The sequence below is a fragment of the Rhinoderma darwinii genome, chromosome 2, assembly GCF_050947455.1.
Source record: "Rhinoderma darwinii isolate aRhiDar2 chromosome 2, aRhiDar2.hap1, whole genome shotgun sequence".
NCBI lineage: Eukaryota > Metazoa > Chordata > Amphibia > Anura > Rhinodermatidae > Rhinoderma > Rhinoderma darwinii.
The window spans coordinates 256,859,933-256,882,759 of NC_134688.1; the positions used below are offsets into that span (position 1 = coordinate 256,859,933).

Genomic DNA, 22,827 nt, shown 5'->3' on the forward strand with positions numbered 1-22,827 from the left:
GCGTTTGCAGAGTGCTGTTGCATTGATTTTTTCTTTTTACATGTAGTGTTTGCAGTCACAGCGTACGTGCACCTGCACATTTTTCATTTTGTTAGGATGTACTGACCAACTTTTTTGTGTTTTGTGTTGTAAATGTGGGGGTAGTGACTGCCTCCATTTTTGGTTTTGCACTCCTCCCATTCTGCCCAAGGGTGTTTTTAATTACAGTAAAACTGGTTCCTACCTACCCCAAGTATCTTCTTCAGGCTTAGACCCAGAACAGAGGTGTATTTTTAGGTGAGGGACCCACTTCAAAGAGGTCGCCTTGTCGTGGCAGGTGAGCTCACCCAATTTGATCAAAATGTGCGCTAATAGCCTCACATTTGTAAGTAAATGGTGTGGGGCGCTTGAGAGATACCCAAAAACATGGTGGAAAAGGATCTTGACCATACCCATCCCTAGCCAACTTAAGGAGAAGAGCTCACAGCAGGGAGTGCTTCAAAAGGATAAGGGCAATAAACTTTCTAGAAAAGAAGATTTTAACTGTCACAAATTTTAAATGAACCTGCTCCAATGAGCCTGTAAGGGCTCATTCAGACGAGCGTGATTCTCGTCCATGTGTTGTGCGTTGAAACAACGTACAGCACACTGACCCATTGATTTCTATGCGGCTATTCACACATGCGTGAGTTTTCACGCAGCGAGTGTCCGTTGCATGCAACTCACTGCATGTCCTATATTAGTGCGTTTTCACATACCTAGTCGCCCATTGAAGTCAACGGGTGCGTGAAAACCACGGACAGCACACGGACGCACATCCGTGTGCTGTCTGTATTTCACGCATCAATTACAATGAAAAAAAAAAGAAGTGCTTGCAAGTGCGTGAAAAACACATGCCACACACAAGGCACACTGATGCAAAAGCGCAACGCACATGGACAGATTTACGCACATTTTTTACGTGCGTAAATCTGTCACGCTTGTGTGAATGTAGCCTAAGGGTGCATTCACACAACAGCATTGATGCATCAGCTGCACCATTACTCCAATGTGACCACTTTTTCTACATTCAACTTGCCATTCAAAAGTTAGGACATTAGAGTGGGACACTTTGCGTGTGTGGCCTATATATTAAAGGACAGGGCAGATGTGGCAACCAAATTTCTCCCCCAAAAAACGTTTTCTTTAAAATGTTTGCATTTATAGTGTATATAATGTGATTATCAATTCTGCATTAGTCTCATTTTGTCAGTATTGGAGCAAGACAGAAGGATTGACTTCATACAATGATACTAAATATTAGTTGGTGAGTTAATACAGCAACCTATTTACACCAATAACTATGTTCTTTGAAGATAAACACACCGAAATGCGCCCACAGAGTGAAACAGTAGAGGATTCTGGAAAAAAGCCTCTTGGCAGCTTTCATTCAAAGCAGAAGGAAAAGGAATCCAAATTAAGGAGGAATAAAAGCAGCTTTCTTATTCAATAATGCTGTCCAGAAGTCATTACTCCAGTTGTTATGGTAAAAGAAAATCAATAAAGATGATCAGACCGCAGAGTGCGAAACAGCTTCTAATAGATTTGAGTTCTCCAAACATAGTGTTACAGCACAGCTAACACAATGACGCCAACTTCTCTATATTTGAGGGGCGCAATGCCCGACCTGCTGTGCTAACAGCTACACAAATGAACAATTCATACAAGACCTGCCTCCATATTCATTCTTTTCACCAGATGGGGGTAATTATTTTTAATGAAATACAAGCAACTTGACTATTTTTTATCTTTGATCAGTAGAACAGACACAATTTCAGCAGAAATGTAACAATTCAGAGCCTGACTAAAACGCAGTCTTTTTGTATTGTAATAAAATTGGTCTATAAGATACAGAATGCACTAGCATGTAAAATGTACATAAAGATAAGGCTTACTTTCATAGCGAATTTGGAAACCGACATCGGAGTGGCTCTTGTCAGTGCTGAAGAGGAGGTAGAGGAAGTTGCTGGTACTGATCAGGAACTGGGGTACCTGTGTACCGTCATAGACCCCAATCAATGATGAAGAATAAGACTTTCCATCTCTCACCTCCAGAGTGTCATAATTTACTTCAGTCTTAAACCTACATGGACATAATAAATGACATCATATTATAAATAATATTTAATCTTTAGAGCTGAATGCATTCTCCGAAAAACAACAACAATTAAAGCTGTTGTTAGGGTGATTACAGCAGGTCTAGGCTCACTGGTTAGATATAGCTACTAGGAACCAAGCCTGTTATATTATGGATAGTGACAATAGCATTGGTAAGTATGACCACAATCATTGGTCTTCCTCTGTCAGAACAGAAAATTATTTTAATCTGTCAATATCTGGAAACGCTCTTTGTTCATTTCATGAGAAATCATTGAGTTGTATATTAAGTCCAGCAATAGGAAAAAAAAGTTGCGGCACTCCCCAGGAATTTCCTTAAAACACATCACTTTATTTGTGCCATTTTAAAAGATACAGCCTGGTGGATACAAACACAGAATAGGACACAGCCATTTCGTGCTATCCACGCTTCATCTGGCTCTTGTGTACCGCCCCCAACACATCACATACGTACATGCGAATAAAGTGGGAAAAGAAACACCCCCAATTAACATTAAAAACAGCAGCGCAAAAAATCCAAACTCAACTTGCATGACGCATATAAATACTTGTAAATTATTATTCGGCATAAGCAACAGCATTTCCCTAGTATTATACTTAAACCATTCTGTTCATTCATCTCTAAAGGACCAACTTCTTCTGCCCTCACTATTCAGTGCGCTTCTCTCTGTAATAATTACTGTGTTTATCAATATGTGATGGGGTTCAAATGACCATTTTTAACAAACCAGCAAATAAAATTACACTGGTGTTCCCTCCATAGGCATCACAAAAATGTTTGATCAGTTTTGGGCAATCATAATCAGTGGTGAGAGAACGTACTGTATATGTTCTCGTACTCTCTTAAAAAGTGCTCTGATCTTTTTACTTACAGGTATGTAGTAGTATCCACAGGGACAACAGATTACATACAAGACATTGTCTATCCTACAGCTAATAAAGTCACGAACAAAAAAACGTTATGGGACCTAACTTCAGTATTTTTCTTTCTTCATTTACGTAAGATTTACGATCGTCTCAGTCATCAATTCAGTGACTGAGCCTTTGTCCTAGTACCTGGATTGGTCCCTGAGATTGGTTCGAACCTGGAACATGTCCCATCTTATTTATTTTACACTAATGACCTCCTTTTATCCCTCCAGTTTTTTGTGTGGGGTTCTGGTTAAGGGTTGGCCTCCATTAATCTGGAGATCCTCTATACCAGAATCCCACATAATCTTGGTGTCAGTATAGTTAAAAGATTTCTGGATAAGACAGATAAGAAATCTGATTGTAAACAATTTATCTGTGACTTCCTAGAGTTTGTACTGTCGCATAACACATTTATATTCAACCATCAATGGACAGAGGGCAGGAACAGCATTGGGGACACCGGTTGCTCCAACATTCACCATTCTATTTCTGGCAGCATTTTAGGAGGAATATATACAACCATTCCATTCATTTCTAAGAGGCTGCCGAAGATAGTTTGTTAAACAAACACATAAAAAAAAGGGGGATATCTCAGAGGGATACCTCTGATGGATGCCATCCGTCAGCCATCAATCGCTCACGGACATGTTAAAAAAACATTTACGTTAAACTATAAGGTTTTTTTTCTGGCACAAGATTGTGATGAATTGATATCATGACAAATTATATAACAATGCAATTCATGGAAAGTTAAGGGTGGACACATCTGTATGGAAATCCTGTTAATTCTGTAAAATAATAATATATACATATTTACATGTTTGGTTTTTTGTGCTGCTATGTTTTTGAATGTGTTTGTGTCCACCATGCTTTATCTTTAAAAATGATACAAATAAAGTAAAGTGCTTTTAAGAAAATTCCAATTGAGTGCTGCAACTTCTTTCCTAGACTATGCTGGACTATGTTGGAAGAAATTCTACTGTGTGGCTGATCACCTCAGAGTCCTATTGGATTCGGTAGAGTATTACTGCAGGGTGTCGGTGAATCCTATATATTTAGTGTTAACCACTAAACCACCTACGGATATTAGATAGTAACCCTTAACTATATCCTCTGGACTACCATAGATAATGAATATCACTATTAAACCCTTCCTCACCCTAGACTACCAGAGATACTAAGTATTGACCACTCTAGACCCCTATGCATATTACTGGTATACTATCATTAACTCCTTATAAAAAAAAACATGGGATATAGTACCTATAGAAAGTCAGGGAAATAACTTTAATCAGAATGGAGGGGTAAGAAGGGAAATTTAGCCATTTAAGTTGTGGGCACCAACACATTTGGAAAATACCCTTTAAAATACCCGAGTCTGATGCCACTAGGCTTCATCTAAGCTGAGTCAAAAGATTTTCTCTCCCCTTACTCTACTACTCTTCCTAATGTTAAAAACAAATTAGGCATAAGGCTTAGTACAGAAAAGAAATTCCATATACTAAGCTCACTAAAGATTTTTTTTTATCTATAAGACTATATTTAGTAGAATATTAGAGATCAATTTGTCTTATTTTATTTGATTTTCTGTTAACATGTACAGTATTAAGTCATTTTAATTATCTCTTGCTATTCAGGTTTTATTAAATATATTTTATCATTATAATCACAAAAACGACAGAAAAATTCCAATAAATTCATATAGTCAAGCACTTGTTTTTGACACTGAACTGACTAATAATCTGTCCTTCCTTACCTTTTCTCTTATCTTAACATATCCTGAAATGTTTGACACGAGATGACCAGTGGTTGTGGTGGGATTTGCAGCCTGTCAAGGGTTTTGCTAACATGTCATCATATTGTATTGAATTGGTATCATGAGAATTTAAAGTCCTTAACCAAATTCATGCAAAAGGTAAGAGTGGACACATCTGTATATATCCTTTTCTATGGCTGTCAAACTATCCAGAATAGCATTAACCACGTCCTTTTATTCCAGATTAAAGGATTTTTATTGTAGATTCTTTCAAACTTTTAGTTGCTTAAAATTTTACTACTTTGAGTTTGAATATACGTGGGTCATTTATCAATAATGTCGGTGCATGCATTTAGGAGTCAGAGAAAAAGAAGAAAATTGCACCAAATGTATTACAATAGAGCAGGTGACATTAGATATTTGGTGCAACTGATCTAACTGTAATGGTAACATCTTAAAGAAGACAGTCTGCAATAATATGTGCTCTCTGTGAAGATGAATATGAAAGATCTATAACTAAGATACTTAATTTAACATCAGCTCTACCTAATCTTAACATATCAAAGTCTAGTTTAAAACTGATGAACAAGAAACTCATGCCTAAGTCATGTTTATGACTCTACTTTGAAGATACTTTGAAGGTTTAATCTCATATGCTTGCTCATGTATAGAAAATGAGCCTTCCTTTGGTCAGACAGATAATGTCTTAACTTACTTGTCAAATGTGATTTTTATGGGGTATCCAGGTTGCGCTTCAAGAACCCACACACAGTTTAAGGAGTCCTTGTAGAACCCAGGCCAACCAGGGGACAGAATCATCCCACTCGGAGCAGTCAGATGTCCACCACATGGGGCTGTTAGAAGAGATGTAGAGTATCATCAAAACATATGCCGTAAATGTTACAGCTATAGCAAAGAATATGCATACATTATATGAATTAACTCTTAAGACATAACGTATACAATCTATCATTTCAAATAAACAGTGTATCCCTATCATTGTAACTACTCAGAAATATGTCTCCTCGGCAATACATCTTTCTCATCACGAGCATCCTCGAGTTCTCACAAATTTTCAATTCTCAAATATTAAATTATTTAAAAAGTCGCATTACTTTATTCATACGTCATTTACCTGACTAAATTATGGATAACACGTCTAATTGAACAGGTCAGACGCAGCAATATTCCTAGAGCCTGCTCAGAAACAAAAGATAAAAACTAACCCCCATTCTAATACTAGGCGGAAAGTTATCTCACCCACAAACTTCATAATCATACATTTTCATATCAGCCAAGCATGAATGTGTACTTCGATAGGGAGAGGGGGGATAAGCTGCTGTCACACTCCCTCTGGCAACTTTTATTCCCTAGGAAACAAGGGCTTGGGCTTCTTGAAATCCAACTAGCTTCATTTTTGTTTTCCCTGACGGCAGATGTTTGGGGACATTCCAGCTACCCCATGCACATCCGATTGTCTGACAATACCACCTAATACGGCGATATTGGATACTGTATGTAACTTTGGAAGTATGCTAACTTCTACATAAATTAAAAAGCATGAAAATGGAATAATAGAAAAATATTTTCCCTAAGTTTAGCATAAGGTTAAAAAGGAAAAATGTGGACCTGTACATTGTACAAGATTTCTCATTAGTTAAGCTGCGTATATATCAGGAAAGTTAGGTTCATTACAAAGATATTCCATGTCATTGCGAGATAATTAGGCTACATTAACACGAGTGAAAAACGTGCGTAAATCTGGTCCATGTGTGTTGCATTGTGCATCAGTGGGCTTTGAGAGTGGCTTATGTTTTTCACCACTCGCAGTGCACTTCTTTTTTTTTTAATGGAATTGATGCGCAAAACACGCACCACACACGGATGTGCATCCGTGTGCAGTGCGTGGTTTTCACGCACACATTGACTTTACGCGTAAAACGCACCAATATAGGACATGCTGTGAGTTACACGCAGCGGATCCTCGCTGCGTGAAAACTCACGCATGTGTGAACGGTCCCATTAAAAACAATGGGTCCGTGTGCTGTGCGTGATTTCCATGCGCAGCACACGGACGAGATTCACGCTCATGTGAATGGGTCCTTAAAGCTATGACGTCTGCTCCATCTTTAGCTAATGCATTAAAGTAAGTTTGACTCGGGCCTGGTGCTAAGTCTTCAAAATATGAGTTGATAGAAGTAACATTTCCCAAAGGAGACACTGTGGTTTTCAGAGTGTCGCTGTTGGTGGTTATGTTTGTGAATTATAGGATGTGTGTGTTGAACAGAGTAACAAACATTCCTCAAGAAATGATTTCTATATTCTCTTTTTGTGCTCACCTTCTATAACCTTTCCATTGACGTATAAACAGTACTATTCTGGTGGGGGTAATTTCCAGTAATGTCTGTTATTTGACTAGAAGGTGCAAGTCGTGTGTTTATTTTATGATCCTGTCTTATAGGTTCACACCTATTGGCAGGTTAAATACTGACCTGCCCCCTGCCTACACCATTTGATGCGCTGAGTATGAAGATCCCGCTGTGAGGAGTTATTCTTGGCCTAGTTTTATTCCTCTATGTCCTTATTTACGATTGTTTCGTGCATTTGCAAACCTCTTGTGTGCTGCTAAATGTTAATGTTTACTGCACTTGGAAAGATACATCAGAACCAGACTTTAAAAAGCGCTCTCATCTTCTAAAACCTTGAGAGCTGGGATGAGCAGTGGTGGATGCCAACCACATGCAGTTATTACCGCATACCACTATTCGTTTCTGATACTTAGTGGTCGATATTGCTATGTCATAATCCTCACATAATAAAGGAATGTTGTTTTTTTCCTATTTGCTCTTGAGCATATATAGTAGTGGCTTTAAGAAAATGTGTTCATTCAGCTGGATCTGGTTCAGAAAAGTACTTGTTATTTATAAAAAATATATATATTCCACAGAGAAAATATTGAGATGATATCTCAGTTCGGCTTTAACATGTGAGTAATATGTATATATGAATCTTCTTTGTCACCTGGAACCTACCACTGTTAGCCATAGGCTTGGAAACGTATGGACTTACTGCTCTTCAAGACTCTATTGGGGAATATAGAAAGAAACCAGTATGGAGACAAAGGACATATTAACGAATGCATTCATGAGACCAGGAGAACTAAAATAATAGAGCTACCAAATAATATCATAATAGGTAATAGTTAATCCGGTGAAGAGGAATCATGCCTTTTAGAATAATCATTATAATGTTTTCACTACGAAAACCACAGCCTATCATTAGCAGTACCAGAAGAGCCCTTAAGTAAAGTAAACTTGAGAGTGACTTAAAGGGCACTTGCTTCCTCTACGCCTCTTGCCCTCTTGTCTATAAAAACATTTTTATGATAACCTATATTAGGTGGAATCACAGGGGTACAGCAAACGGGCAAAATATTTTAAGCAACTTACCTCTGTCTTAGAATAGTAAGAGATACATTGACGGTAAATTGATCCAAATTATTGACATGAAAGGGTTAATTGTAGTTACATTTTATAAGACAGTTATGGCCTAGCAGGTCTCCATGATAAGGTTAGCTAGTGTCAGTCTTCATTGGTGTGTGTGTAAGTACCAATTAGTACAGGGTCATAATTGCAGAGCTCTATAATGTGTCAGTGATAATAGGTTATTAGAATCCTGCTCGTACTGTTAGATTCTTATTATCTGCATGGAATACAGATTTCCAGATTACCCTTAGGCAGTTTGGGCACCACAATTGGCAGAACGTTTCATTACATATAATAAAAAGACAAATATTTAAAGAATGGGTTGTAATAAAATATCTTAACCCGTTTATTACCAACCCGGTTTTAGCTTAATTCTGTACCAAAAACAGAAGTCCTTCTCTTGAACAGACATTGCATCAAATTGTCAAAAGAAAATTTTCCCCTATGCTGTATGGGAATGTTTTACTAGTCCTTAAAAACATAGATATATGAGCAGAGATCAAGGCAAATGATTCTGATACAAACATCCTACTTCTAGTGGATTGAGTGAGGCCATATATTCTGGACTGCAATGTACATCAGTGTTGAAGAGTGACAGACCAGAAGTTTAAGCCTAGAAAGTAGATGACTTACTTAAGAACATATAAAAGACTGCAATAATCCCAGGAGGCAAATATCAAGGAAGAGATACCCCAGGGAGCAATAGACCCAAAACATAATGGAGAATAGGGGGGTGGTGAATGCTACAGAAGGACAGGGAAGCAATTGAAGATAGAGAATGTAACAAAAATCGTATTAGAATTGGCTAACTACCCTGCACATTGCTGTCCAGAGTTCACTGAAACAGTGAATTGAGAGAGACTGGAGTAGCAAGGGACTTCCAGGACAATAAACTTTTTTTTTAGAGTAAGGTCAATCATCAGAATGCACCATAGGTGACATTAAAGGGTTTTCCCATAATCATCATTTATTATCACCTATCCACAGGAAAGGTGATAAAAATTTCTTATTGGTGGGGTGCAACTCCTGGGACCTCCACGTATCTCGATAATGGGGGTTACACAGTGCCCTATGTGAATGACGCGGTACTGCGCATGCTTAGCCACTGCTCCATTTGCAGAGCATGCACAGTACCAATCCAATTACATAGGACACTCGAGGACTCCCGTTAGAAGGATCGGTGGGGGTCCCAGTGGTCATTGTGTAACTTTATGGAAGACACAATAAAATTCATCTTCATTTGCTAAAGATGATGGATTTTATCGTGTGTCTTCAATGAAGTCGTGGATTTTTATTCATTCAGACCCGAGTGCTGGAACTTCTTCCACAATTACCTGTATTATAGATTACTATCATTCACCCAGATGACATTTCACTTTTCCTCTGAATTTATTGAAATTTGTTATTTCTAGCTGCCATAGTTTGCCCCCCATGTAATTTATCAGAGAACAAAAAGACATGTAGGGCAAATGAAAATCTTATTGTTTCAAAGTAAAGTTATATCCCAGATGTGTTCGTTCCCCCTCTGGTTACTACGTCATCCAACAAGAAAGAGTAACGAATGGGCAGAATGCCTGTTAGGAACCATAAAGCGGGCCATTTGGACCCCAGGAATAAAGTGGTAGTAGTGGGGAGCCTTAGATAGTTTGGTAGTAATAGGGATAGTGTAGGTTAGGGATTTCCTTGTCCAAAATGGTGTAAGGTAATTGGTTGAGGGAATCAGGGGGCAGAGTAAAGTTATTTGGGTGAGGGGAATAGGAGTGGAGTAGTGTAGGAGCATTTAAGGTAAGTCAGGTGATGAATAGCTGGCTAATTCTGTTTCTACTTACAGGGAAAAGCAAGACATTCCTAAGGAATCCTGACCCCGGTGTCTAAAGAGTCCTGATCCTGGCTTAAGAATGGATGCCCAGTTGATGGATATCCCCAAGTGCCGTGGACAAGATAAAGAGGAGTCTCAGAGAAAGATTGTCCTACCAAGAACATTCGCAGTGCATCAAGGCGTGATAAAAATGATTACAAGCGCTTGGGGAGTTAGCAGGGGTCCAGGGTGCTGCAGGTCCTTGCGGCCGCTCATCAGGATCTTTCCGTGCCACTCGCTGGAATTTTGGTAAGTCTCATTTAGGCCAACTCTTCTGATGTGATGCGGTAGGGACCGTACACATAGCCGTCATACAGCGTTACCTGTACATGCTTGTCCATGCTTGTACACCTTCGGCGAGGACCAGAAGTAATTGTCCTGACATTGTGGGAGGTGGCGGCCAGCCTGAAGGGATGTCCATAACAGCGACTAGTGGGATTCAAGTTTATTCGGGCCAAAATAGCGCTGCGGTGGTGGGCAATGTTTTTTTTATAGTGCAGTGTAGGGGTCAATGTTATTTGTAGCTCAGTGGGGGGGGGGGTCAATGTTATTTATAGTGCATAAGAGGGGATCAATGTTATTTTTAGCACAGTGGGGGGCATTGTATTGCTGGTAAATTTCTGTGGTGACTGGAAGTACCTTTTAGTGTCCCGGCATCAGCCTGAAGCGATACTCGTGGAAGAATCTAATGGGAAACATGGTTATCTCAGCCAAAATAGTGCATTAGCGGAAAGTGTGCCTTATAGCGCGGTGGGGGGCACTGTTTTACATAGCACATTCGGGTCACAATGTTTCCACAAGGCAAACAAATTAATGGAGCACAGATTACAAGGAGATATGCACCAGTTGGGACAGGTCCAAAAATAAAAAATAATAGACGGTTGGCAGGTGTTATAGAAACTTCTGTAGCTGGGAGGATGGAGCCGAGTGGGCAAGATGGGTATCCTTAAAGGTGTCTGCCTAGCAAAAATGTAAGGGTACATAGAATGATGGGCCAAGTTCTAGGGCCTTTGGACATGGTTCCTGAGTGGGCTAGAGCAGCATGATCCCAGGAGGGTCCGATAATTTGAACATGAGACAAAATATTTAAAAGCAAGGAGGGGCGAGTGATTTCGGAGATACCACAAGCCAATCCTTTAGTGGAAAGTATAATGACAGTTGGCGGCCGGCACACTTATGCACGTTCGCTGTCTCCTACCTACTCGCACTTGCCTCGGGAAGTGTTGGAAAAGATAAGGGAGGAAAAGTTTGTCAACGTTTTTGCGCTGTCTAGGGAAGCCATTGCGGCAATGGAATGGGGAAGCAGTCAAGGGGAAGAGTAGGTCAATAGTCAATAGGGATTTGTGGTGTTTTGCAGTATGGTGGTGGAGCATTGATCAGGCAGCAATAGAAGGGTTGGTAGTATCACCATTAGGAGTGGTGTCCAGAAAGGAAGTATAGAATGATACAGTATCTGTCGCTTCCAAAAGGGGCATGAGTAAACAATGCAATAGACAAGGAGTTGAGTGGGTTGCATTATCCAGGCAGGATCTACATGCATGAATGACAAAGGATACTGGCAGGATGTTTTGTGCTTACAGTACTCAAGCTAGCTACAGTGGAAGGAGCCAGTATATAGCTACAGATAGAGCTTCTACAAGCCATGCAGCACAAGGACCTGGACTTGGGGTGTTATGGACTTTTCAGAGGGGATGGTGTACATTTGTCAGACAGTGGTGGTCAGATAGGTTGGTCAGGATAATAAATAACTACATGGGTATGGGGCCAGTTGGGTGCTGGCAGGCATGGCTGGCCCTAGAAGTCGAGCTTCTGGCCTGGTCGTGCAGACTAATGACAGTTCAGAGAAGATGGTGTGCGTTGGGCAGACATCGATCTAAATCTGTTAGAAACAACCTGCAAGCGTGGTAGAAGATAGCTTGAAAAATTAGTAAGTGGTAGGGTTAAAGTAGGGTTGTTGGGTGAGACTTAGTTTTTATGGCGGGATTGCGCACTTCACAAACATGGAGTCAGTAGCTATGGGCCACGACGAGATGGCCACGAGCTGTGCAGCAGGATTTCTCATCTGTGGGGACAAACACGCTGAGCTGCTGGCCGCTAACTCGGACTGAGTCAGGCAACCATGGAGGTTGGTCAGGGTGGACCAGCGGTTGCTCGGGGGCAGCCGGTGAATGTAAGTAGGCACTTGTGGCTCCTAGTCAGAAGGAGGGCCGTGGGCATCGTGTGAGGTGTCGCAATTGGTTGGATTCTTTCAACTGAGCTGTAAGTTGTTGTAACTATAGAGTGGCTAGCGGCACAAATTCATTTGCCACCAGTTGCGCCGGCCCCGGACAGTGCTGGACAACGCCGGACAATGCTGCAGTCTGTGATTGGCTGCAGCAGTCACATGGGATGAAACGTTATCCCTGGAGGCCAGGCTGGATACAGGAGCAGAGAGTTCTGGGCAAGTATGAGATATATTTTTTCTGAGTTGCGATTTTTCGGTGGAAAAAAATCACATCTGCTATTTGTTACAGGTTTTACCTCCATATTGAATTCAATGGGGTAGACCCGCAACAGAAGAGCAGTGATTTTGCAGCATAAATTTACATGCTCCAGATTATAAAACCACACACAGGTCGATTTATTAATGTTTTTTCGGCAGTTTTTTCGGCAGTGTGAGATTTGTGTTTACACTACATGTGAACCCGACCTTTCTCATGTAAGCACAGCTGCTTTCAACAGGGTTTGGATACGATTAGAAACACATGGCTGCTATTTTCCACAAACAGCGCACAAATGTCCATGGGTTTGTGTTTGGTATTGCAGCTCATCCTGATTAAAGTAAATGGGGCTAAGCTGCAATGCCAAACACAGCCTATAGACACATTTTGCGCTGTTTCTGGAAGAAAGACATGTTTTTGTTCTAATCTCACACAAGCCTTTACAATTTCCTGGGTAAAAAAGTAGCTCTTTCAGTTTTCCCTGGTAGATAGTGACAGACAGTGAGAGAACAAACTCCAACAACTCTCACTATGCAGGGACAGGTTTTACTAAATCTATGCTTGCATGGATTTGTGATACAGTTTGTTTACCTGACAAATTCCATAAAAAGAATAGTCTTCACACTGATTTATAGGTTTCAAGGCTTTTTTTTTTTTTTTTTTAAATGGAGGAAGTATCAAGCTTCTTCTCTTACTTGGGTTTCAATAGAAATCAGTATAGCTGCATAAAAAAGTTGGTAAATGGCATACCTACTAACCATCCTGGATTCAGCGGGACTGTCCCGGATTCCGGGAGGTTTCCCATTGTCCTGGGCTACCTGTCATATATTCCGGTGTCAACTATATTTGCATCATCAGGACGCAGATACAGTTGAATTCAATGCTGAAGCAAGGAAGCGTCAGCTCCCTGCTGCAGCATTCACTGTGTGCAGCGGCTGTGAGCCACTCGGCATAGACAGGCATGATGCAGGGATGTCATCGCGCCTGTCTGCGCCGAGTCACTCATAGTAAGGGGGAGAGAGATCTCCTCCACTCGTCGTGGAGACGGGGCTAGGTATTTATTTTATTTTTTTATTAGGCACTATGGGGACAACTTACTATATGGTGGCTTCTAAGAGGACATTATACTGTATAGGGCAGCTAAGGGGGCATTATACTGTATGGGGGCAGCTAAGGGGGAATTATACTGTATGAGAACAGCTATGGGGCAGCTGTGTGGACATTATACTGTATGGGGGCAGCTGTGGGGCATTATACTTTATGGAACAGCTATGGGGGCATTATACTGTATGAGCAGCTATGGGGCATTATCTTTATGGTGGCATCTAAGGGGACATTATACTGTATGGGGGCAGCTATGGTGGCAGCAAAAGGCATTATGCTGTAGGGGGCAGCTATGGGGGAATTATTCTGTATGGGGCAGCTGTGGGGGGGCATTATACTGTATGGGGCAGCTGTGATGCATTATGCTGTATGGGTGCAGCTGTGGGGACATTATAATGTATGGGGCAGCTATAGGGGCCTTATACTGTATGGGGCTGCTGTGGGGGCATTATACTGTATGAGGGCAGCTATGGGGCATTATACTGTATGGGGCATTATACTGTATGGGGCATTATACTGTATGGGGGCAGCTATGGGGCATTATACTGTATGGGGCATTATACTATATGGGGCATTATACTGTATGGGGGCAGCTATGGGGTATTATGCTGTATGGGGTAGCTATGGGGTATTATGCAGTATGGGGGCAGCTATGGGTGCATTATACTGTATGGAGGAATTTGTGTGGGCATTATACTGTATGGGGCAGCTATACTGTATGGGAGCATTATACAGTATGGGGGCATGTATATGAGCAATATACTGTATGAGGGCATCTGTATGGGCATTATAATATATGGGTGCATCTATGTAGGTATTATACTGTATGGAGCAGCTATGGGGGCAGTATACTGTGTGGGGCAGTTATTTGGCATTATACTGTATGAGAGTCACTATGGGGTATTTTACTGAGTGGGGGCAGCTATAGGGGTATTATATTGTGTGTGGGGGGGGGGGGGTCTATGGGGGCATTATACTGTGGGGAGGCACTATGGGAGCATAATACTGTGTGGGCTGAACCGGGTGTGCATGGGCGGGGATTGGTCAGGGTTCGAGGCGTGGATTAGCATGGAAAAAAATTGCTGCATCGGTCTTTTGTGATACTTGAAGGTTGGGAAGTATTGTAAATGGTATTTAAAAACAAACAAAAAAAAAACAAACAGATGTAGCTGCTTTATTCACTAACCTAAGACCTCATTCAGATGGACTTATTTTATCCATGTTTAACTGTGTCCATAATTTGATTGTAATATCTGCTCTGACTTTGGTTCATTGTCTGGGTGCTGCATCAGGAATATAGGCAGTTAAACATGGGTACAATACTCTCGTCTGCATGAGGTCTATAATGCAAGCGTTTTTTGTTCAAATCTCTGAAAGCATGCTACCAGTGTTAGGGTATGTTCACACAGCATACAGTATGTTTGAGGCAGAAAAATACGAGGCTGATTTAAAGAATAAACAGTCTCTAAAGACAGGCGTTTTTGGAGCTGATTTTCAAAGCGTTTGTGATTTTTGCAGACGTTTTTGAATCATGAAGCGTATCTTGAGGTATATTTTTGAAGCGTTTTTTGTAGTGTCACTTCAAAATCAATTAGTAAAATACTTCAAGAAGTGACATGTCACTTCTTTTTTATGGGACATATTTTTACGAGACGTTTTTTGAATTCAGCAGCTACGGTATATGCCTCATATGAACTACACAGTGTTTGCAGAATGAAGACTCAAGGGCTCCTCCATTCTGCTAATTAGTTGGGGTCCCAGGGGTCAGACACTATGGATTGTCTATCAATATTTAAGTTCCGGAAAAAACCTTTAAGTACAAAAATATTTTTCCCTATTACTATTCGAGGGGATTTTCACCAGACTTCTTGAAAGAGATTTGTATGGTTTTGCAAACTAGTAGGGCTGAATTATCATTTGACTATCTGTATGCATGAAACACTATCAGCTAGTACTGAACTATTTTAACAGTATAAATCTGCCGTCACTTTTCCTTGCCGGTTATGCAGCATCATACTGATGTCGGGCATATGACAATTTTGGAAAGTTGCTTCTGTGTGACCAATGACATATGTAAATAGTTGCATTTATTATCATTTTAACCCATCTGCTTCCCTAGGGAGTGTTACCCTGTAACTGGGTTTCTGGGAAACTTCCTTGAACTTTGTCACACAGCAGAGTCAAAAGTTTTTTCTTCCGTCATAAGGATATAAACAATGTTCAGTACCAAAAGAATAGCCTAAACGTAACTAAATCTTCCATATGTTAAAAGCCACTGCAACCAAATATCTAATATTATGGATATCAATTAGTCACTTCTCTTCATTGAATTAGTTCAACCAACTGTTTGGCGCTATGGACCAGCTTACAGCTTGGTTCTGACATAGAAAGAATTACTACGGGACACAGTTTAAATATTGGGTATTCTTATTTTTCTCGAATTGATCCTTGAGGCAGATAGTCTTCAGTAATAAATAATAACGGATATCCTTATAAATACTGTTCTATTACATACAAATTAAATGGCATCAGTATTTTATTTAAATTGCGTTCATGTATTCAAACTTATATGAATCTTGTATTGGCCAGTATGTGTGAGAAGCAAGTATGCAGACTGTCCTGTTCCTGCCATGTACCCCTGGAAAATGTAATATTATCCCCTAACAATATTCCTACGAAACCCCAATGAGTTTTACTTGCATCACCACACGCACGCGGAAAATAATTAACACAAAATAACACAGAAAACGAATTACATATTTTCATTCCACTGCATCAAACCTTTACTAATTCAAACAAATGCAAATATCTTTTCAGTCCTGCCGCATCTTTACCAAGACCATTCAAAAAGGATTGCTTTTAACTGCAATGAAAAGATCTAGTTTCTGGGGAACTTAGTCATAATGGGCATGGCTTAGCTTTGAAGCCTAATTCTGTGTGTTTTACAAGCCTCATTGCTACAGATTAGTGTAAGCGAAGATATGTATGATCTAGGGAGAAAAAGTATAAGACAGAGAGAGAGAGTATGACTATATATAGTATGTGGCACAGCACTTTTCGCTATACAGTAAAGAAGAACGTAGCGATAGACAGAATTTTCTGATTGCAAAAATTTCTTTATGGGATATTTTATTTACAGAAGATTAATATAAAATATTATCTCTAGAAATAAACTGGACCATACGATCGTAAACTTAAAGTTAAACGCCTGGGTGCATCTCTGATCACTAAATTGCCATTTTAAAGAGGCTCTGTCACCAGATTTTGCAACCCCTATCTGCTATTGCAGCAGATCGGCGCTGCAATGTAGATAACAGTAACGTTTTTATTTTTAAAAAACGAGCATTTTTGGCCAAGTTATGACCATTTTTATATTTATGCAAATGAGGCTTGCAAAAGTACAACTGGGCGTGTTTAAAGTAAAAGTACAACTGGCCGTGTATTATGTGCGTACATCGGGGCGTGTTTACTTCTTTTACTAGCTGGGCGTTCTGACGAGAAGTATCATCCACTTCTCTTCAGAACGCCCAGCTTCTGGCAGTGCAGACAGCGTGTTCTCGAGAGATCACGCTGTGTCGTCACTCACAGGTCCTGCATCGTGTCGGACGAGCGAGGACACATCGGCACCAGAGGCTACATTTGATTCTGCAGCAGCATCGGCGTTTGCAGGTAAGTCGATGTAGCTACTTACCTGCAAACGCTGATGCTGCTGCAGAATCAACTGTAGCCTCTGGTGCCGATGTGGCCGACACGATGCAGGACCTGGGGCAGGAAGTGAGTGACGTCACAGCGTGATCTCTCGAGAACACGCTGTGTGTCTGCACTGCCAGAAGCTGGGTGTTAACGAACAGAAGTGGATGATGCTCATTCGTCAGCATCATACACTCCCATTCCTAACGCCCAGCTAGTAAAAGAAGTAAAAACACCCCGATGTACACACATAATACACGCCCAGTTGTACTTTTACTGTAAACACGCCCAGATGTAACACACATAATACACGCCCAGTTGTACTTTTACTGTAACCACACCCAGTTGTACTTTTGCAAGCCTCATTTGCATAAATACAAAAATGGTCATAACTTGGGCAAAAATGCTCGTTTTTTAAAAATAAAAACGTTACTGTAATCTACATTGCAGCGCCGATCTGCTGCAATAGCAGATAGGGGTTGCAAAATCTGGTGACAGAGCCTCTTTAAGTGTCAAGAGGGGGAAAAAGTTATTCTGGACATCTGCAACTGCAGAGAGACAGTAAGACTATTAATTCATGGCTCATATTTTTTGTTTGCATTTAGCGTGTACGTCAAGAAAATTCCCAACATACACGCTAAAGGTGCCCATAGGGCTCCAATGTCAAACAGAGGCCAAAGAAGTGTAGTAGATTATGGTATTCCACCCTGCAGAGTCCAGTAAAAAAAACGTATATGTTAAATGTGTACTTTTTTTTTAACATGGTAGTCTATCAGTGACAGATGCCACTGTATGGCATCTGTCACAAGCATCCATTTGACAGATACATCATGAGCTTTTTAATAGCTTTTTATGATATATCAGTTAAACGGATGCCATTATAGCCAATGGGTGATGGATGCATTAATCAGATGCCTAACAGTGACATTCATTACCTATAGGCTAAAATGGTATCCGTTTAACTGATACATCATGAAAAAGGTCATGCGAGTTCATGACGTAGCTGTTAAATGGATGCCATGTTAGACATCCATCATAGCCTAAGTTTAATGTGTACATTGGGAGCTTTTCCAGGAATACACTTCGAACATAGGCCAAAAAAACTTGATGTGAACATAGCCTTAAAGGGGTGTTATGGTTTCAGCAGAAAGAAAGTCATTCATTTTATAAGGAAAAGATATGCAATTTTCTAATATATTCTTTGTATCAATTTACAACTGTTTTCAATATATCTGCTTGCAGTTATTTAAAAGGAACATTCATTATTTACTTCCAGTGGATAAAAATCGATCCAGGTCATGTGATGGACATACAGGTGCACAGCTCGTTACAGTTACAGTATGTGTATCAGATCTGTGTCTTGTATTTAGTTGTGGACCTGGGTAATCTTCACATGACCTGGACTACAAGAAGAGAAAAAATGGAATTTGCTGAAAATGTAACACCTCTTTAAGGGGTGTGTCTCACAGAGAAATCCAGCACGGTTGAGAAGTATCACAGAGAAGCATGGTTCACTTGTATATGCTCCCCCTTATTTTAAGGGAACATGTAGTAAGTGACAATGGCTCCAGTTAAAGATTGCTTTAGAGTGACCGTGGCATTACACAAAGGGAGATTGCCCAGGTGTAAAATACTGATGAACAGCCACTCTCACGCCTACTATTCAGGAGGGGGGCTGCTTAGTATTATCATTACACACAGATATGGCTTCTATAAGTGTGCCAGTCACACGGTTACATGTAGTGCACCATGCTGGCACACTTATAGAAGCTACATCTGTGTGAAACGATAATACTTAGTAACCCCCCCCCCCCTCATGAATAGTATGCGGGAGAGTGGCTGTTCAGCAGTATTTTGCACCTGTGCGACCTCCCTCTATGTAGCATTGTAGTCTGTCTGCGTCCTCATGTGAATTGGTGCGTGCATCTGCCGTTGTGAGTAAGTTTGGATTTTTTAGTGACTATGGCATTACCTTCACATCTTAAAACGGCGCTATTCCAGACCACATTTCCTTCTTTTAAGATACAGGTGATGGTTTCTGAGCCGTGTGTCCGGATAAAGCCATCGTCACATAGGAAGGACACGGAGCTACCCAGCTGCAAGCTCTCTCCAAATCTCTTTCCATTCACTGGCACGCCTGGATCAGGGCATTCATTGTGTCTGAAGGCTGGAAAAGGAGGTAAGCAAAAGTTGAAGAGGTTGTGCCAATTTATTTCAGTTATCAACTTTCCTATGTTCTCTACCAATATTGTGAACAACGGAAAGCTATTGTGTCAAACCTCACTAGATGTAAACTGCTGATCCAAACCTCTAGAACATATTGCAGTGCACGGAACAGGGCATGAAATTAGACAAGTCAGCGGCGATCATAAATAATCGACACTATTTATAATCCATCAGGCAGGTCATTTAGATTATCATCAAGTTATGTCTGGAAATAGTTTTATGAATCCCGCTGTCTCGCTAAATACGTCGCTTAATTAATGGGGAATTTTATTTGCCCACCTCTATCTTTATTTAATGCAGGGTTAACACAATTTCCTTCCATGCATATGATGGATATTGCTATACATTTATGAATAAATAATTCCTAGCAATTCTAAATATTAGCTCGTCTTTATTGGCCTTTATTTAAGCAAAGCAAGCATGAAGAGATGAAAATGAAATCAGGTTTAAGTCACCACGAATGACCAGCTGCCGTGTCTGGCTGTTCTAGACATAGGAAAACAAGGTCATATACTTCATGCCAGGTTCTCACAGAAGCTTTGCCGCTGCAGCATTATCACCGCAGGAAGTCACATACATAGAAAATTCTGTAAAATTCTGTAAAAATAATGTGAAAAAACAATCTGTGGCAACAGTTGACATAGGAAGCTGCAATGCAGATGTCCACACAAAGGCATATTATGTTGCAGCGATTTGCATTCAGTGATCAGTAGCCACACAGTTTATTTTCTAAAAGGAAAACCAATCTTCATGCTAAGCCTATACGACACACTCAATATTTCAGTTGGGTTATCAAGCGGTAATATGTGACTCACATTATTGCTGTTCATTGTATTACAACCGCTTATTGCCGTTTTAGTTTACTTAATAACTAAAATAATGTATTTGTTTAGCATAGGATTGTAGCCAAATCCTATAAACGAAATAAATGAATAACAAATAAATGAACAATGCTGCACATGCATGATCATGGTTGGACTAAGAAGCTACAACTGTTATGTGAAATGGAAGTTCACTATAAGATTATATATTAGAGATCTGCATTATAGCTATTCTTTAACCCAGCTATTCTTCAGATTTTATTTTAGTTTTTCCCTCCGCGCCATCCAAAACCCAATAACTTTTTTTATTTTTACATTGATATAGGGTTAAGGGTTTGTTTTTGCGGGACAAGTTGTAGTTTTTAATATCACCATTTAAAGTACCATATAATTTACCATGTAAATTGTTGGGTGGAATTGGAAAAAAACCTGTAATTCCTCCATTGTTTTAGGGTTTTGTTGCTACAGGATTCACCAATCGGTAAAACCAACACGTTAACTCTATTCTGTGGGTCAATATAACTACGTCGATACCAAATTTATATGGATTTTTTCATGATGTACTACTTTGACAAAGAAAAAATTATTTGTTAAAAATAAAAACTAATTTATTCTGAGACCCATTGCTTTTTTACTTTTCCGTTGATCAAGCGGTGTGAGTGCTTTTTTTATTTAGGGGCAACCTGAAGTTTTTTTATTGGTATCATTTTGAGGTACATACAACTTTTTGATCACTTTTTATAAAAAAAAATTGCAGAAGCGAGGTGACTCCAAAAAAATCACAAATCTGGCATTGTGAATTTGATTTCCTACAGCATTCACCCGGTGGTTTAAAGAGGCTCTGTCACCAGATTTTGCAACCCCTATCTGCTATTGCAGCAGATAGGCGCTGCAATGTAGATTACAGTAACGTTTTTATTTTTTAAAAACGAGCATTTTTGGCCAAGTTATGACCATTTTTGTATTTATGCAAATGAGGCTTGCAAAAGTACAACTGGGCGTGTATTATGTGCGTACATCGGGGCGTGTTTACTACTTTTACTAGCTGGTAAGTAGTAACTAGCTGATGATTCTGCAAATGCCGATGCTGCTGCAGAATCATCTGTAGCCTCTGGTGTCGATGGATCCTCGCTCGTCTGACACGATGCAGGACCTGTGAGTGACGACACAGCGTGATCTCTCGAGAACACGCTGTGTCTGCACTGCCAGAAGCTGGGCGTTCTGAAGAGAAGTGGATGATACTTCTCGTCAGAACGCCCAGCTAGTAAAAGAAGTAAAAACGCCCCGATGTACGCACATAATACACGCCCAGTTGTACTTTTACTTTTAAACACGCCCAGTTGTACTTTTGCAAGCCTCATTTGCATAAATACAAAAATGGTCATAACTTGGCCAAAAATGCTCCTTTTTTAAAAATAAAAACGTTAATGTAATCTACATTGCAGCGCCGATCTGCTGCAATAGCAGATAGGGGTTGCAAAATCTGGTGACAGAGCCTCTTTAAATAACATGTTATGCTACTATTATCTAAATCCTATAACAACATCTCAGTGCTAGAACACACACACTAAACACACACACACACACACACATATATATATATATATATATATATATATATATATATATATAGCAGAAGAAAATTTGCAGCACTCCAACATGAAAAAAATGGTGGTTTATTCAATCCAAAATAACAGCAACGTTTCAATCCTACAATAGGATCTTTATCAAGCCAGGCTTGATAAAGATCCTATTGTAGGATTGAAACGTTGCTGTTATTTTGGATTGAATAAACCACCATTTTTTTCATGTTGGAGTGCTGCAAATTTTCTTCTGCTATATATTATTATACGTCCGAGGATCGGGACGTTTTTTGCCTGGCACCTGGTCGATTATTTCTATGTGAGTGCTGCTGTCTTCTTGTGTGCTATATATATATATATATATATATATTGCGGTCGGAGCTCTGATTCCCTGATACAGGACGCAGCTGTTTTGGGTTTGAGGACACAGTTTTTTTTCTTAGCTTTTTCATCACTGCATTTTGGGAGCCATAACGTTAACATTTTTTCCATCGACTTAGCCATGTGAGGGCTTGTTTTTTGTGTACAAGTAATGTCTCCATTTTGATACATATAATGTATTGAAAGACTTTTATTAGTTTTTTTGAGGGAATGGAGAAAAAAACAACAATTTTACCATTGTTTTGGGGTTTTGTGTTTACAGTATTCACTGTGCGGTATAAATGCATGTTAACTTTATTCTAAAGGAAATGCGTTTATGGCATCGGCTAAAGTCATCTCCCTTTGTTAAAGGGCCAGATTAAATTATACTAGAAATATATACATTTTACTAACTA

At 39.9% G+C, this 22,827-nt stretch overlaps 1 protein-coding gene across 3 annotated transcripts in view; it reads right to left on the reverse strand.

Moving 5' to 3' along the window:
- Positions 1 to 22,827, reverse strand: part of CSMD2 (CUB and Sushi multiple domains 2) — an 897,842-nt gene that overhangs the window by 220,615 nt on the left and 654,400 nt on the right. For all 3 annotated transcript variants that reach the window (XM_075853183.1, XM_075853184.1, XM_075853185.1), the window contains 3 exons: positions 19,394 to 19,588; positions 5,520 to 5,658; positions 1,914 to 2,101 (listed from right to left, as the gene is read on the reverse strand). In XM_075853183.1, coding sequence (XP_075709298.1) covers positions 1,914 to 2,101; positions 5,520 to 5,658; positions 19,394 to 19,588 — 522 coding nt within the window. The remainder of the gene's footprint in view (positions 1 to 1,913; positions 2,102 to 5,519; positions 5,659 to 19,393; positions 19,589 to 22,827) is intronic.